At 31.3% G+C, this 15,019-nt stretch overlaps 2 protein-coding genes across 4 annotated transcripts in view; both read left to right on the top strand.

Annotated features, from left to right (window-relative positions):
* LOC115891851 (5-hydroxytryptamine receptor 1-like) overlaps positions 1 to 4,056 on the top strand; it is a 92,853-nt gene extending 88,797 nt beyond the window's left edge. For both annotated transcript variants that reach the window (XM_030912431.1, XM_030912432.1), the window contains exons 8-10: positions 718 to 1,160; positions 3,556 to 3,742; positions 3,854 to 4,056. In XM_030912431.1, coding sequence (XP_030768291.1) covers positions 718 to 1,160; positions 3,556 to 3,733 — 621 coding nt within the window. In that variant the 3' untranslated portion in view covers positions 3,734 to 3,742; positions 3,854 to 4,056. The remainder of the gene's footprint in view (positions 1 to 717; positions 1,161 to 3,555; positions 3,743 to 3,853) is intronic.
* Positions 4,057 to 5,088: 1,032 nt separating this feature from the next.
* LOC115891850 (glycerol-3-phosphate acyltransferase 1, mitochondrial) lies at positions 5,089 to 15,014 on the top strand. 2 transcript variants are annotated; one of them, XM_030912430.1, is made up of 11 exons: positions 5,089 to 5,172; positions 5,731 to 5,899; positions 5,963 to 6,073; positions 7,134 to 7,465; positions 7,521 to 7,754; positions 8,560 to 8,986; positions 9,039 to 9,201; positions 9,476 to 9,660; positions 9,764 to 10,099; positions 12,449 to 12,746; positions 14,621 to 15,014. In XM_030912430.1, the coding sequence occupies exons 2-11, from the start codon at positions 5,741 to 5,743 to the stop codon at positions 14,800 to 14,802; spliced, it is 2,427 nt and encodes an 808-aa protein (XP_030768290.1). In that variant the 5' UTR covers positions 5,089 to 5,172; positions 5,731 to 5,740; the 3' UTR covers positions 14,803 to 15,014. The 2 variants fall into 2 exon arrangements, with proteins under 2 accessions (XP_030768290.1, XP_030768289.1); XM_030912429.1 differs by lacking the exon at positions 5,089 to 5,172 and adding an exon at positions 5,251 to 5,634.
* Positions 15,015 to 15,019: the final 5 nt, after the last annotated feature.

Below are 15,019 nucleotides of genomic sequence, written 5' to 3'. Positions count from 1 at the left end.
TTTCTTCGAAAAAATGGTGAATTTTTGGCACAAAAACTTTTTAAATTTATGATTTCAGTGTAATAACTACCGTATGTATAACTTTATATGTAAAATTATACGAGGAATGTCATCTATCGTTATTTCCAAGCCAACTGGACGCCGTTTTTTTTTTTCGATCATGCGGTATTTAGTCAACATGTTAATTTATGTCAATGACGACAGTTATTGATAATTTCAATTCCAAATATCTCGAGAACCATTACTCGTAGCGATTTTTACCAAGAGACCTTTTTTACGTACAAAATCACGAAAATGTATATTTTTTTACTCAGTAGTTTTATACAGGTACGGACTAAAAGTTATTACTCTTCAAACCAGTTAAAAATATGTAGGTGGCGCCCTCTACAAATAGGGGTTATATTGACATCAAAATCAAATTTCTCATGTCAAAAAACTTCCAGACACCAATTTTCATCCAAATATTGACGTTAATTCAAAAATTCTTTGGAAAAAATCGAAATAAAAATGAAACTTCTACACATACTGTATCTCCGAAACTAAGCAATTTAGGACATAGATTTATACGAACTTTTTTACGTATTTTTATCTGAAAAATATGCTGCCGAAGTTTCCGGAATACAGTTCGGACCACCCTGTATATTTGAATAATACTAGTGAACAACAAACTATTAAACTACAAAACAACGTTTTAACCTTTTTTTTATTAATTTTTAGTGCAGTCTGGACCCAACCCTAGGCCGCTGCTTCAAGTCGCGTCACAGCAACGAGTCCCAGTGCCCCATGCTCTCATCCTTCCCCTCCAAGCCACCCGGGAGCACCAAACTGCGCCAGCCCAAGTCAGGCATCCTCAGCGCAGTGGTGCGGGCATCCCCCGTGGTCAACTCCAACCAGAAAAAACTGCGCTTCCAGCTGGCCAAGGAGCGGAAGGCCAGCACCACGCTGGGCATCATCATGAGCGCCTTCATCTTCTGCTGGCTGCCCTTCTTCGTGCTGGCCCTCATCAGGCCGTTCTTCCTCAGCGACACCATCAACTTCATGAACACTCTGAGCAGTTTGTTTTTGTGGCTGGGCTACACCAACAGTCTGCTCAATCCCATTATTTATGCGACGTTGAATAGGGATTTTCGGAAGCCTTTCAAGGCGATTCTGTACTTCAGGTAAGCTGAGTTATTCTGTAGATTCTAGAATTTAGTTCATTTCACTGGTCCGAAAAAGTAGCAAAATAAGCTTTCGGCATTTAACGTTTTATGTGAAACTGATGGCTAGGTATTTTTATACAAATGAAGAAGGAAATTAAGGATAAAAGATTATACTATATCCGTATTGTAGCACATTTTTGGACAACATCTTTATTTTTAAGATTTCGATAGTCAAACATCAACAAAATATTCCTTATGTTTGGACTAAATTTTTTCGAAAATAAAGACGTAATTTAAAATTCCGTTACAATACGGAAATGGATTGAAGTTTTGTGATTACAGTGATATATAATTTATAATGGTTTTGTAACAAATTGCTCGTTATTTTATGGCAAATGCCGAAGCTCTGCAAACCTTAATCAAGCCTTAATCAAAGCACGTGTGATTGGAGTTAACTAAGCCTAAAGCAGATTTCGGAAATGTATATATAAATTTTGGTCAGAACGTCCTACGACTTTGTCCGATGCCTAACTTCCACCCTGTGCGATTTTCCCATTGATCTTCGGTCAGATTTTTCTCGCTCATCGACCTTCTTTTTCCTTCCATCCATGTTTTCTTGGGACGTCCTCTCTTTCGTTTACCAGGTGGTATCCAATGAATGACTTGTTTTGGAATTCTTTCATTGTGCATTCTCTGAACGTGGCCGTACCATATTAATTGTTTTTGTTCTATATCATTTACTATTGTTCCCTCTATTCCCATCTGTTGTCTAATGTCTTCATTTCTGATCTTATCCCTCCGTGAAATTCTCATTGCTCTTCTAATCGCGTCCATTTCTGTTGTCTCTAATTTCCTTTTATTCCTTTCAGTGAGTCGCCATGTTTCACATCCATAGAGTAATATGCTTTTAACTAGTGTCTCGTATATATTATATTTCCTGTTTTTTGTAATTTCAGTGCTCCATAGAATGCCATTTATGCATCTGATAACTCTTCGTGCCTGTATTACTCTGTTGTTTATTTCTCTATCGTCCGTTCCATCTCCTGTAAATATCGATCCCAGGTACCTGTAATCTTCACATGCCCTAATTTCTATATTATTGTCTAAAATAAGATTTTCTGTATTAGTTCCAATTGGAAGGTATTTTGTTTTTTCTGTATTTACTGTGAGACCCCATTTAGCATATTCTTCAATTATTTTCCGGACCATATATTCCATGTCATCTTTGTCGTTTGCAATTATGGCCTGGTCGTCTGCAAATTGCAAGGTGTATAGGCATATGTCATTTAGTTCTATACCCATTCCGTTACATTTTCTTTTGCATAGATGTAAGGCCTTGGCAATATAAATTTTAAATAGTGTTGGGGATATACAGCAATCCTGTCGGAGCCCTTTAGTGATAGAAATTTCCTCTGAGAGACCGTTGACCGTTTTTATTTGTGATTTTTCTCCATGGTAAAGATTTTGTACAGCGTTTATCAGAGCTGCGTTAATTCTTGATTCGTGCAATACTTCCCATAATTTTATTATTGGCACTGTATCATATGCTTTTTGTAGATCGATGAATGTTATATGAACTTCCTGGTTCATTGCAGATTTCTTCTCGATGATCTGTTTCAATGCAAAGATATTATCTGTACATGATCTTCCGCTTCTGAAACCATTCTGCTCTTCTTCTTCGTAGCTGGAGTATTCCTCTTCAATTAAGTTCCTCAGTATCCTTCCATAGAGGCGACTCATAGTGCTGGTGACCGGGGATCCTTCCGTGAGCCCTTTTTATATATAGAGGAGATATATGCTTTTTTCCACTGTTCAGGTACTGGATGACCATTTAAGCACTGGTTAACTATGTTTGTTAACATTCTAAGAGTTCCGCATATACTCCCTCTGGGACACATGCTCTTCCATTCTTTAAAGACATTATAGCGGTCTTTATTTTGTTGGTATCCACGTAGATTTCCTCTCCTTCAATGTTTATTTCTGGCTGTGGCGGTTCTTGATACTCAGGTCTGTTCTCTGACAACAATTTGGAATAATATTTAACCCGGAAATATAATATATTATATTCCAGACGCCAATTTTCATCCAAATATTGACGTTACTTCAGAAATTATTTGGAAAAAATCGAAATAAAAATGAAACTTCTACACCCTGTATCTCCGAAACTAAGCATTTTAATGCATACATTTATACGAACTTTTTTACTTATTTTTATCTGCAGAATATGCTGCCGAAGTTTCCGGAATACAGTTCGGACCACCCTGTATATACCCCCTTGACTTTATAAAATTATATGAAATAATATAAACCCAAGTCGACTTTAATTTTAGTTATTGACATTTCCTGACACTGCATCTTTTAAAACATTTTTATTTTGTTTAGAATATATTTTAAAATCTTTCTTGTCTTCTAGGTGTGGCAGTTTGAATCACATGATGCGAGAAGACTTCTACCATAGTCAGTTTGGTGATCCTGAGCACAACGCGACCAGGTACCACATGGACTATGAGGAAGGAGTCGAGTACATTGAAGCTGAAGGAGAAGGACTAAAAGTGCAGGAGATTGACGCTGCGCACGAATCTTTTCTGTGATCGATTTTGGTAAGTTTCAATCTCAAATTCTATAGAACACTTTTTGTAGAATACTATGATTTTGATAGGATTATTATTTACTATTAATATTAACAATTTTTTTCTTGGCTTTATTTTCAGGTGCACTAAAGTGGTACCGTTTGGACTCAAAGACTTTATTTAGTTCGTATGTTTTCTTTCATTGGTGCGACCATGGTGACAATCGACTTAAATTTTACCTATCTTCGTGTTTTTAACATGTATTAGTTCCTGTTCTAGTCAATTTATAAGCTTTTTATACTAAAAAGGAAAAGAAAACAAAACAAAACACAATATAACAAAAAGACAAAGAGACAAAAATTGGTTGTTTAGCTTAAAGGAATTCTAGGATCAGTCTAAAAAATACCTAAATACTATTGTAAATGAATAAAGATCTTTAATTAGACATCACCCTGTATTTTATTTTCCATTTTAACCCCCTATTCTACTACAACCTTAAAAATATAATCATACCAAAAAGTACAAAAACCGGAACTTTGTGTAGCCATATCTAGCAGTAGAAAAAAGCAAAAGGTAAGATAGTTTAAAAAATTATTTAAAAATCTCTTACAGGTAGTACAGGTACTCAAAAAGTCCAATAAATACAAAAAATTAATCAATAATCTTTAGTTTGATTATATATAATTTATTTCATTAGTTCATAATAATTTATATTTCATATTAAAAATGTGTGTATCTTTACTTCATAAATTTAACCATCAAATTAACTGTGAAAAACAATAAATACAGCAAAATTAAGTACTCTAAATCAAAGCTATCGTAAACAATAAAATATACATCAAATCCTTTAAGAGCTTTCTATGTTATTCACAAGTTTAAATATAAAACCGTTTAAAATTTATCTAATTCCTTGCGGCGAATTGAGCGTTAACAGGTAAGCACCTTGGTACACAATATATCAAAATAGATTACATTCAAAAATAGCCTATTATAAATAAAGTACAATTTCCTGTCTTCAAATGCGTAATTTTACAAAAATCATATTCGCGCGTCCATATTAATGACATCAGAAAACCACAAAAAGCGCCCTCTATGTCATACTTAAAGTTCGGCCCACACGCAACGACTTATCGTTTAGACTGACAAATTAAAATAAAACCACAAAGAAATATTTGTGAGTGTCCACACGCTACAATTTGTCTGTGCAAACGACCGAAATCTATGCCCAGGAGCTCAAACTTTCTACCCAGTCTTCCAGGTATGTGTAGTTCTAAAATTTGTTCAAACTTTCTTTACGTTTTGTTGACGCAAGCAAATCGTAAAGTCGTTGCGTCTGTACCAAGCTTAAGAAACCATCCGATCACGTGTCCATCTGTCACATTAAATTCCAACCTCACTTTTTTGTTTTCGTAAATTTTTTAGTGCTTTTCAATAAATTTTTATCAGAATAAAATTTAGAAGTAAGTCAAAGTTCAACAACTTTTCGAAAGGTATCGATGAACCCTGCCTCTATAATTAGGTGACAATACAAGGGAATTTTTAGCGTCCAAAAATTTGAATTTCAATGAACTAGCTACTTTGTTGTTTATTATTTTGTGATAGCGGCGTTCCCAAATTTTCTAAATGTAATCGATAGAATTTTTATCTTTACAGTACTAAAGGTCATGCTCTTTTTCAAATATATTTCCATTAAAGTGTTACAAGCTGTTATCAAGTGTTATTACATCTCAGTTAAGCAGCAGTATGTGCCTCGATGTTTGACTAGTTCTGTTCTAAGTGCGTCTCAAAGAAATGTATGTTATTTTAGGGGGGCTACTATGTAGCCTGGTCCTGTTATTTTCTTTCGGTTTCTACACATTTTACGGCTCTCTACAGCTGTTTCTAGTGCTCCAACTAACTTATTTTATATTTATTCTCAAAGGGTAAGGTGAATAGACGTAAGATTCATGACCTTTATTTATCCTACAGAAACTATAAAGACTTTACAAGAAAATAAGTGTATTTCTGATTGATTTTAGATGCAAGAAGATGGTTGATTTAATATCAAACAAGATCTATGAGACTTACAATCGTTTTTCTCCATCAAACAACCACCAAAATGATACTTTAGCCTCTTTGAACACTCTGAAAAGACATTCTACTGATGCAAGATACAGAAATCGTCTTATAAAAGAAGCTGATAGAGAGGTAAATGTTACTTTGCGTTACTTTTGAAGGTTAACAAACAAGCATGTTTTGATTACGTTCTAGATTAAAGAATCTCAATTATATCACTTGAAAGAGGCAGTTCCTGACCTTAACGTTACTTTGAGGCCTACTTTCGTGGGGCTTTGCTGCCAAAATTGCTCTTTAACTAGTCGGGTGAGTGTATAAAAAAGCTTTCATAAACATCATTCGTGAATAGCCAGTTAATGAATGCCATTGAAAGTCTATTTTTAACCTTAAGTGTAAGTTTTATTTTGTAAGGTTGGGATTGGAGTGTATTTTTAGTTTATTTTGGTGAATTTTGTGGTTTCAAAATTATTTAACATGTTTCAATGGGTTTTTTTAATTTGTAAAAATAACATTTTCTATTAGGATGCGATGAAACATGTGTAAAATAGTGTAGATTTTGAAAATTGATGTAAATTGTTTACCTCTAAGAGTTGTTGATTTAAACAGTGGATGAAATATGGGTTTTGATTTTCATTTGCTAAATAATAACACTGAATTGAATAAATACACTTATTATTTTGGTGATAAGGTATAGTATTGTTTATCTTTTTTTTTAAATAACTGTATTCTTTTATATCTGTATTATGTAATCTAGTAGCTCTTATATATTCAACACTTTAAATCAATTTATTTAACATTAAAACAAACTGTTTTTGACTGTTGAATATACAGGTACCATTGAGAATTAATTTTATCAATCAATTAGATTAGTGTGTGACTCAGTCCACTTGTTTTTTATTTTTGTATTGGTATGTAATTCCATTCATATTTTTATTTTCTATAAAATTTAGTAATCCTTATTTTATGTCTCGTCATAAATATAATTGATTTATATAGTGAACTTTGAGCTAGAATCGTCAGAAAATGATTAAAACTGAGTAAAGACAATGAATTAAAAATTTTAGAACAATTGACTTGAGCAAAAACTGTCTTATTCCAAAAATTTTGTTTTGAGATAATATTTATGCAAAAGCTGTTTTAATTAATTAATTCTAATAATATACAGGGAGTTCTACTTAAAAAAATGAAACTTTGACCACGACTTTATGAACGACCCTGTATACTTAAATTTATTATTCGCTAATAGATATTTTAAAATCCTATAACTTTTGTATTTAACGTTTTGCGGTACCTCCTATATTTTACCGAATAATCGACCGTTTCCATTCATAAAAGCGACCCTGTATACCTCATATTTTTTCTACAGGAATCTTTGGTTAAAAGAACCACAGAACAACTATCCCTGATCAACATACTCAACTACAGCCCACCAATCAGCAGAAACGGATTGGTAACCAGAGCTTTTTCACATCTACACCAAGTATGGGAGTTGAGAAGATACAGATACCCTCAAGTATCTCACTTAGTTTTAAAAGATGATCGAGTGATCAAAGCAATTGAAAAAACAGCAATTCAACAGTTCCAAGCTTCTGACAATAGTGAAGATGAGTTCTACATGCAGTTGATGAAGAAAAACCAGAAGAGGGCTCAGAGTTTGTTGCTTGGGATGAGATCAACCCTTTCAGATTTTCTTTTAAGGTATTTATGATGATGATTTTATAAATTTGAGAAAATTAATGATATATTTTTGAAGATTTACGTCATGGATTTTGTATAAACTGCTTCCATGCTTCCTGGGATCTGTCATAGTGCATCCAGGTCAGGTTGAGATGCTGAAAGAAGCTTCCAAGTCTAACCTACCCTTGATATTTCTTCCCTTGCACAGATCGCATTTGGATTATATCTTAATTTCATTTATTTTGTTAAATAATAATATTCGTTCACCTCTGGTTGCAGCGGGAGACAATCTTAGAATACCATTTTTTGGGTAAGTTGAACCACTGCTATAGTGTGATACATTTGAACTACTCTTATTTAAATCGTTTTATCATGAAATATGATATAACTCATCTAGATTTACTTATTTCTGTGGAATTTAAAACATTTCTATAGTAGTACATTTGAACTACTCCTATTTTATATCATCCAATCCCATTTATTCTTCTAAAATTTTTTATTTCAGTTGAATCTGAGCCATTTCTATAGTGGTACATTTAAACTACTTTCATTTTAAATATTTAACTAACTTTTCTCAACAAAGTTCTCAACAAATATTTAGATATAATCTAGGTTTACTTATTTCCGTGGGATTTCAATGGTTTCCATGGCGATAAATTTTTAAGGCATTAAATATTATTTTTATTGACAAATATGTCTAAAATTATTAATTTCTATAGGATTTGATCCATTTCTATAGCGGGGCATTTGAACTATTTTTATTTTAAAGCCGTAAAATGTGTTTTTTATCAACAAATATATTAGAATCCATCTAAATTTTATTTACTTGGGATTTGAACCATTTCTATAATGGTATATTTGAACTACTCCTATTTTAGAACATAAAAAATATTTTTATCAAGGGATTCGTCTAAAAATATCTATTTCCGTGATTTTTTAACCATTTCTATAGTGTTACATTTGAACTACTCGCATTTTATAGCATTTAAAATCGTTTTTATCAACAAGTTCGTTAAAATTGATCGGGTTTTATTAATTTTTTTTGAGATTTGAACTATTTTTATTGCGGCACATTTGAACTACTCCTATTTTAAGGCATTAAAACTCGTTTTTAGCTCCCTCCTACGTGGTTTGGGCGCTTTCTTTATCAGGAGACGTCTTCATCCGACCCCCGAGGGCGGTAAAGACTACGTCTACAAAGCCGTCCTACACACTTACATGAATTTGTGCCTTAAAGCCGGTCACAATATTGAGTTTTTCCTGGAAGGTGGTAGGACTAGAACTGGGAAACCTTGCATGCCAAAATATGGGGTTTTGAGTGTGATTGTAGAGAGTTTTTTGGACGGGACAGTCGAAGATGCTCTTTTGGTGCCTGTTAGCGTGAACTACGAGAAATTGGTTGATGGGAATTTTATAACTGAGCAACTGGGACAGCCGAAAAAGATGGAGACCTTTGGGCAGACTTTGAAAGGGATTTGGGGTGTGTTGAATAGTAATTACGGTATGATGAGGATCGATTTTAATCAACCGTTTTCGTTAAGAGTAAGAAATGATTTTCTTTTACAGAAATACAGATTTTTATGTTAAATTTTAGGAACTTATATCAAGTATAAATACTAGTTCTAAGCCAGACAAGCCTAGTATACAAAATAGGGTTTTGAAGTCAAATCCGTCCACTAATAGTTTGTATGGAACCGATATTATATCAGATGAACACAAAAATTTGGTTGAAAATGTCTCAAAACACGTAATTTTTGGTAAGCAATTTTTTTAAAAAAATTTTATAATAAAGTTGAACAATTTTGTTGTAACTCGATATTTATTCTGAGTTAATAAATGTACTTAGTAAAAAATAAAACATGAAAAAATTTAAAAAAATAATAAAATTTTTCGGACACACACTTCAATGTATTGTCGCTTCAATATAGCTGAGGTATTCTATAGTTTTTACCCATAGTTCATTTGAACTATTATTTAAACTGTCGGTACATTTGAACTACTATATTTAGATTTGATGTATTTTTTTATCAGATTGTTCGCAAGCAACGACAGTCATGTCTACCAACGCTTTAGCCTTTTTACTGCTAACCAAATACAGAAACGGGGTAAGCCTGCAAGACCTTGCAGTGGCCTTGGAGGAACTCAGGAAAGAACTGATCTATTCCAGAAGAAACGTCGGTTTTACTGGGGACCCTGTAGATGTGATTAATTATGCCGTAAGACCCATATTTTATTTTATTTTATATTTACACAAAATGTTATGTCACTACATCCTGTATATTTTTTATAATTAATAAAAACCAATTTTATTTTTTTTAGATATATATTTTGGGTCCAGGTCTAATCAAAAGAGAAAAACAAAAAACAGAAGACATAATAAAACCCGTAGCCATATTACCTAACGTCATCGAGCTGTCATATTACAGCAACACTGTCGTCGGCCATTTTGCCATAGAGTCCGTTGTTGCCATATCTCTCAGCGTGACGGAGATGCGTTTGAGTACGGTGTCGCACGACGATCTGCTCGAGAACGCTCTGGGACTTTGCGACATTTTCCAGTATGAATTCTTGTTTTGCAAGCCTTGTCAGGTGTTGGAACAGGTTGTTACTGGTGCCATTGACGATTTAGCATCGAGAAAAGAAATATTTTTAGTGGTAAGTTTGAGGAATTTTGGATTATACATGATTTTTTAAAAAAAAATACATATATTTATACCTCAGTATTATATTTCGAACTCCAGAAGCACGCCTATGATGTTTATTGCAGAAAAAAATGTTAAAAACTTTTACTGAATTTTTTTCTGTTCATTAAAATGTTGTATCCTATGTTATAGGGCTTGTTTCTCTCTACAATTTTCTGTCTCACAGTGTACCGTTTGTGTCCAGGAAGAGTTCATAGTTTCATAGTTGTCGATTTTCGAAAGAAATCAGTACATGCATATTATTTCGTTTATTTTTCATTTTATTGATTTTATGGAAAGCACTGTTCATTAAAATGTTGTATCCTATGTTATAGGGCTTGTTTCTCTCTACAATTTCCTGTCTCACAGTGTACCGTTTGTGTCCAGGAAGAGTTCATAGTTTCATAGTTGTCGATTTTCGAAAGAAATCAGTAAATGCATATTATTTCGTTTATTTTTCATTTTATTGATTTTATGGAAAGCACTGTTCATTAAAATGTTGTATCCTATGTTATAGGGCTTGTTTCTCTCTACAATTTCCTGTCTCACAATGTACCGTTTGTGTCCGAGAAGGGTTCATAGTTTCATAGTTGGCGATTTTCGGTGGTACATTAGTACTACCCATTTTAAAGCATCGAAACTCATTTTTTTTAATAAAAAAATAAATAAATCTAGATAAGTTAATAAAATAATTAACTTATCTAGATTTTTTTATTACTGTGGAATTTAAATTATTTCTATGGCAGTACATTTGAACTACTCGTATTTTAAAGCTTAATATTAATTAACAATAAATTCATCTGATTTTTTTATTTCTGTGATATTTGAACCAATTCTATAGTGGTACATTTGAACTAATCTTATTTTAAAGCATCGAAACTTATATTTATTAACAAATATCTTACATCTCATCTAGATATACTTATTTCTACAGGATTTATTTAAACAATTTTTATAGCGGTACATTTGAACTACTCATCTTTAAAGGTTTATATCTCAGTTTTAACAATAAATTCATCTAATTTTTTTTATTTCTGCGGAACTTGAACCATTTTTATAGTGGAGCATTTGTATTACTCTTATTTTGAAACATTAAAACTTATTTTTCTCAACGGATACATTAAGAAACATCTAGTTTTACTTATTTCTGTACGATTTAAACTATTTCTATAGCGGTACATTGCTATTTTTTAAATTTGTAAGAGAATAATTCAAATAAATATAACATGTCATTACTTATTAAACACCTTGTATAATTTACTGATCAGTTTTTTTACATTAACAGATATATATAAATTTGATTCCAATAAAAATGTTTATTAATTCTTTCAGTTTAAATTATTTTTTTAATCGGGATTAAATAAAAAACAACTGTTTTTCTAATAAGACGTTGTATACATTAACATAAAATTATTTCAAACAGCTCTAGTCGATTTTACAGTCTTAAATATCTTTTTATAATATATAGAAAGAATATCTCTAGAGAAATCAATGAAAGTTGACATGCATATGATCCTTTATTTTCCAATAAGTTAGATCTTTTAATAAATTATTTGCATTAAAACTTTGTGTACAAAGAGATAGAAATGTACCTATATTAAGTTCAAAATGTTCAAACATCCGTGTGAGGTGTTTACACAAAAAACTTAAAAGATCCGAATAAATATTATATTATTTCCAATATAAATAATTTAGACCCGAAATTATATATACAATTATGATAAATTAAAAGGTTTATTTAACGCGGATGCAGAATAATATAAACCAACCAAATTAACATTAATAAATACAGGATTCTTTGTTTATATCAATGATTCAGAACAATAAATAAAAAGGTGGAAACGCTTCTTAGAAGTAGCCGATTTATAGTTATTTTTATAGAAACATATAGAGAGAAATATTAGAGAAATTAGTAAACGTAGGGTTTTAAATAAAAAATTCATTGACAATTTTTTTTCAAATGATCGATAAACATCTAGCTAAAGCTATTAGAACCAAAAAATACCAAGAAAACTAAGACATAGGGTTAAGATTGGAAGACACTATGGTATGCGAAACAACCGCTGAAGAGGAGTGACTAGGCAATGAGTCTTTGCTCTTTATGCTCTTACAAAATAAAAAGAAACATCCAGTATCTCTGTACAGTTTGTAAAAAAAACATTTGTCTACAGTGCTCAAGAAAAATATGTTTAAATGGCTGCAAGTATAAAAATATGTGAAAATATTACTTTTTTGTTTACCACGTATTTTTTTAAGTAATGTTTGATTGTAGATTTATAATTGTTTAACTTATCGATATAGTTTGCACATCCCTAATTTCTAGGAAGATGAATCTGAACTCGTACAAAGAAGCAAACGGATAGCCTCACAGTTTGAGGACGAAAATGAAGAAGAAGAAAACGAGAGATTTTTCCAGAAACTCTACAAACTAAACGCTACCAAAGAGACGGTAGATTTTTTGAAGGACCTGAGGAACATATTGCTGCCCTTAGTTGAAACGTATGCTGTCACTGCTTTTGTCTTGGACAAGCTGGTTCAAAGACAGCTCTTGGAAAATGAATTAGTTGAAGAGGTGTTGATTGAACTTAAAAATCAACTTAGTAGAGGGTCTATTGACTATGGTAAGTGATTTTTTGCCTTAAAATTATTATTATAGCTGACTAAATTTTTTTAGATTTTATTTAGCTTCCTTTGACATTAAGAAGTATCAAACAATCAGAAAATGTAATTCCTTCTGTCAAAAAATTGATTATTTGAATATCGTATATCATAAATACTGCTGCTAAAACTTTATAAAATGTATTCATAAAAATATATCTAGTATAGTCTGTGAAACGAATAACTTTGAATTTGACAGTTCCCGCGGGCTTTTCTAGTGTAAATTTTATTAGGTTAGCAACTTGCGGCCATGCTGATGCAATGCCGTCTCTAATAGAACAGCCTCTGAGCGAGATGTATGACGTCACCCTAGTTAGATACTACGGATTAATTATGTTGTAGAATACATGGAAAACATAATTATTATTCCTCGTATATGTAATTTTTTGGATTATCTTCGACACTATTTTTTTCATATTACACAACACTGATGAAGGCTATAAACGTTTATTTTTTTAATTTATTTTATATATTTTAGGCTATAACGTTTTTTTAAACCAAAAAAATAATGAAAAACCAAATGAAAATTTAATCAGCGTTTTTCCCGAACCTAAATCCCAAGAAAATCAAAAATTTTAGAATAATTTTACATATAAAATGACAGCGATCTTTATTTCATATCCATCGCTGACGCCTTTTTTTCTATGATATTGTATTATTTGCAAATATAATTTTTCGAACATTAATGCTTGCAAAATATACATATAAATTTTGTGAATGCAAATAATAATACATCACTATTAGTAGATATTGAATGTTTTTATTAAATTAGATCGATTTTCAAACCCATATATATAAATATAAAATATATATATATATATATATATATATATATATATATATATATATATATATATATATATATATATATATATATATATATATATATATATATATATATATATATATATATATATATATATATATATATTGTATTTATTAAATGTATATTTTGTATATATCATGTAAACTATATCAGTTTTAAAATACAAACCAAAAATACGAGGAATAATTATCTTTTCCATGTATTCTACAACATATTTATTAATCCGTGGTATCTAACTAACGTGACGTCACAAATCTCACTCCGAGGCTGTTCTATTAGAGACGGCATTGGTCTGATATTTAGAAATGTCAAAGGCTGATGACATTTTACTTTTGTCAATTATGACATTTCACATAAGTTTCGCATTGATTTTTGCAAGAAGAGGAAGAACTGTCACTTGTTTTGTTATTTTCCTTTTCTATTTCACGAAAGTAAAAAGAGTTACCTATCTGATTCGTTCCGGGACTCATTTTAAAGAATATCAGTAACTTTTTGGATAGAGGGATTTTATATTTGCCATGTTGGTAAAAAATAACGGTCAAAATTCAAAGTTACGATCTATTTTAGGTATTGGAACATGTATAATCAAAAAGTAACGAATTAAAAAAACTTTTTCACTAGTGAAATAAAAAAACAGGACAGGCAGTGTTTTTCCTCCAAAAATTTTAAATATTTTTTTCCCAAAAACGGTTAATCTTAGGTATAGAGTGTTTGATATCAAAATTCATAAAATTTTACAGAGAATTTAAGAATGTAATAAAAAATGGGGGTACCCGTTTAAAATAAGAAACTCGTTGTCAATTTAATCGATATATCTGATTGCGAAACAATGATGTGCAAAAATCGCCGATCTAGATATTGTAGTTCTTTAGAAACTTCTAATGTACGTTCAGCCTGAGACACCCTGTATATTGCAATCAACCGATAAAACCTTGTAAATATTGCTAAGCATATACTGGGTATTCCAGTGTCTTATGTCACGCAGTATAATTTTTTTTTTGTTAATTTTAGATGAAAGTGTCTCTGTGGATCCCATAAAAAACGCGTTGAAGCTGTTCCAAAAGTGGGACGTCCTCGAATGTCACAACGAAGGAAAATTACGCCTGTACTATCTGAAAGAGAATTTTGACAGCTCAGAGGCTGTCAGAGAGGTGTATAATAAAGTAAACAAATACAGAAACTTCTTACTTTGAATCAACTCATGTCTTTTTAATGTATATTTTTAAGGTTTCAAAAAATTTTATCATTTTTAAAAAAAATCATGAATATTTAATTTTTCTAAAAAAAATGTAAGAAATTTTTTAATAGTTGTTATGTTGTTAGCTTTTCACTTAAGTGGAGTCATTTTTTATCGATTGGATATTAATAAAAAAGATCTGTGATAAATAAAACGATAGCTGTTTAATTGTT

This window comes from Sitophilus oryzae, unplaced genomic scaffold (assembly GCF_002938485.1).
Source record: "Sitophilus oryzae breed Bouriz unplaced genomic scaffold, Soryzae_2.0 scaffold_119_pilon_pilon, whole genome shotgun sequence".
In the NCBI taxonomy this organism is placed as follows: domain Eukaryota; kingdom Metazoa; phylum Arthropoda; class Insecta; order Coleoptera; family Curculionidae; genus Sitophilus; species Sitophilus oryzae.
The sequence above is the reverse complement of the archived record's forward strand: the minus strand, read 5'-3'. Positions and strand labels throughout refer to the sequence as shown.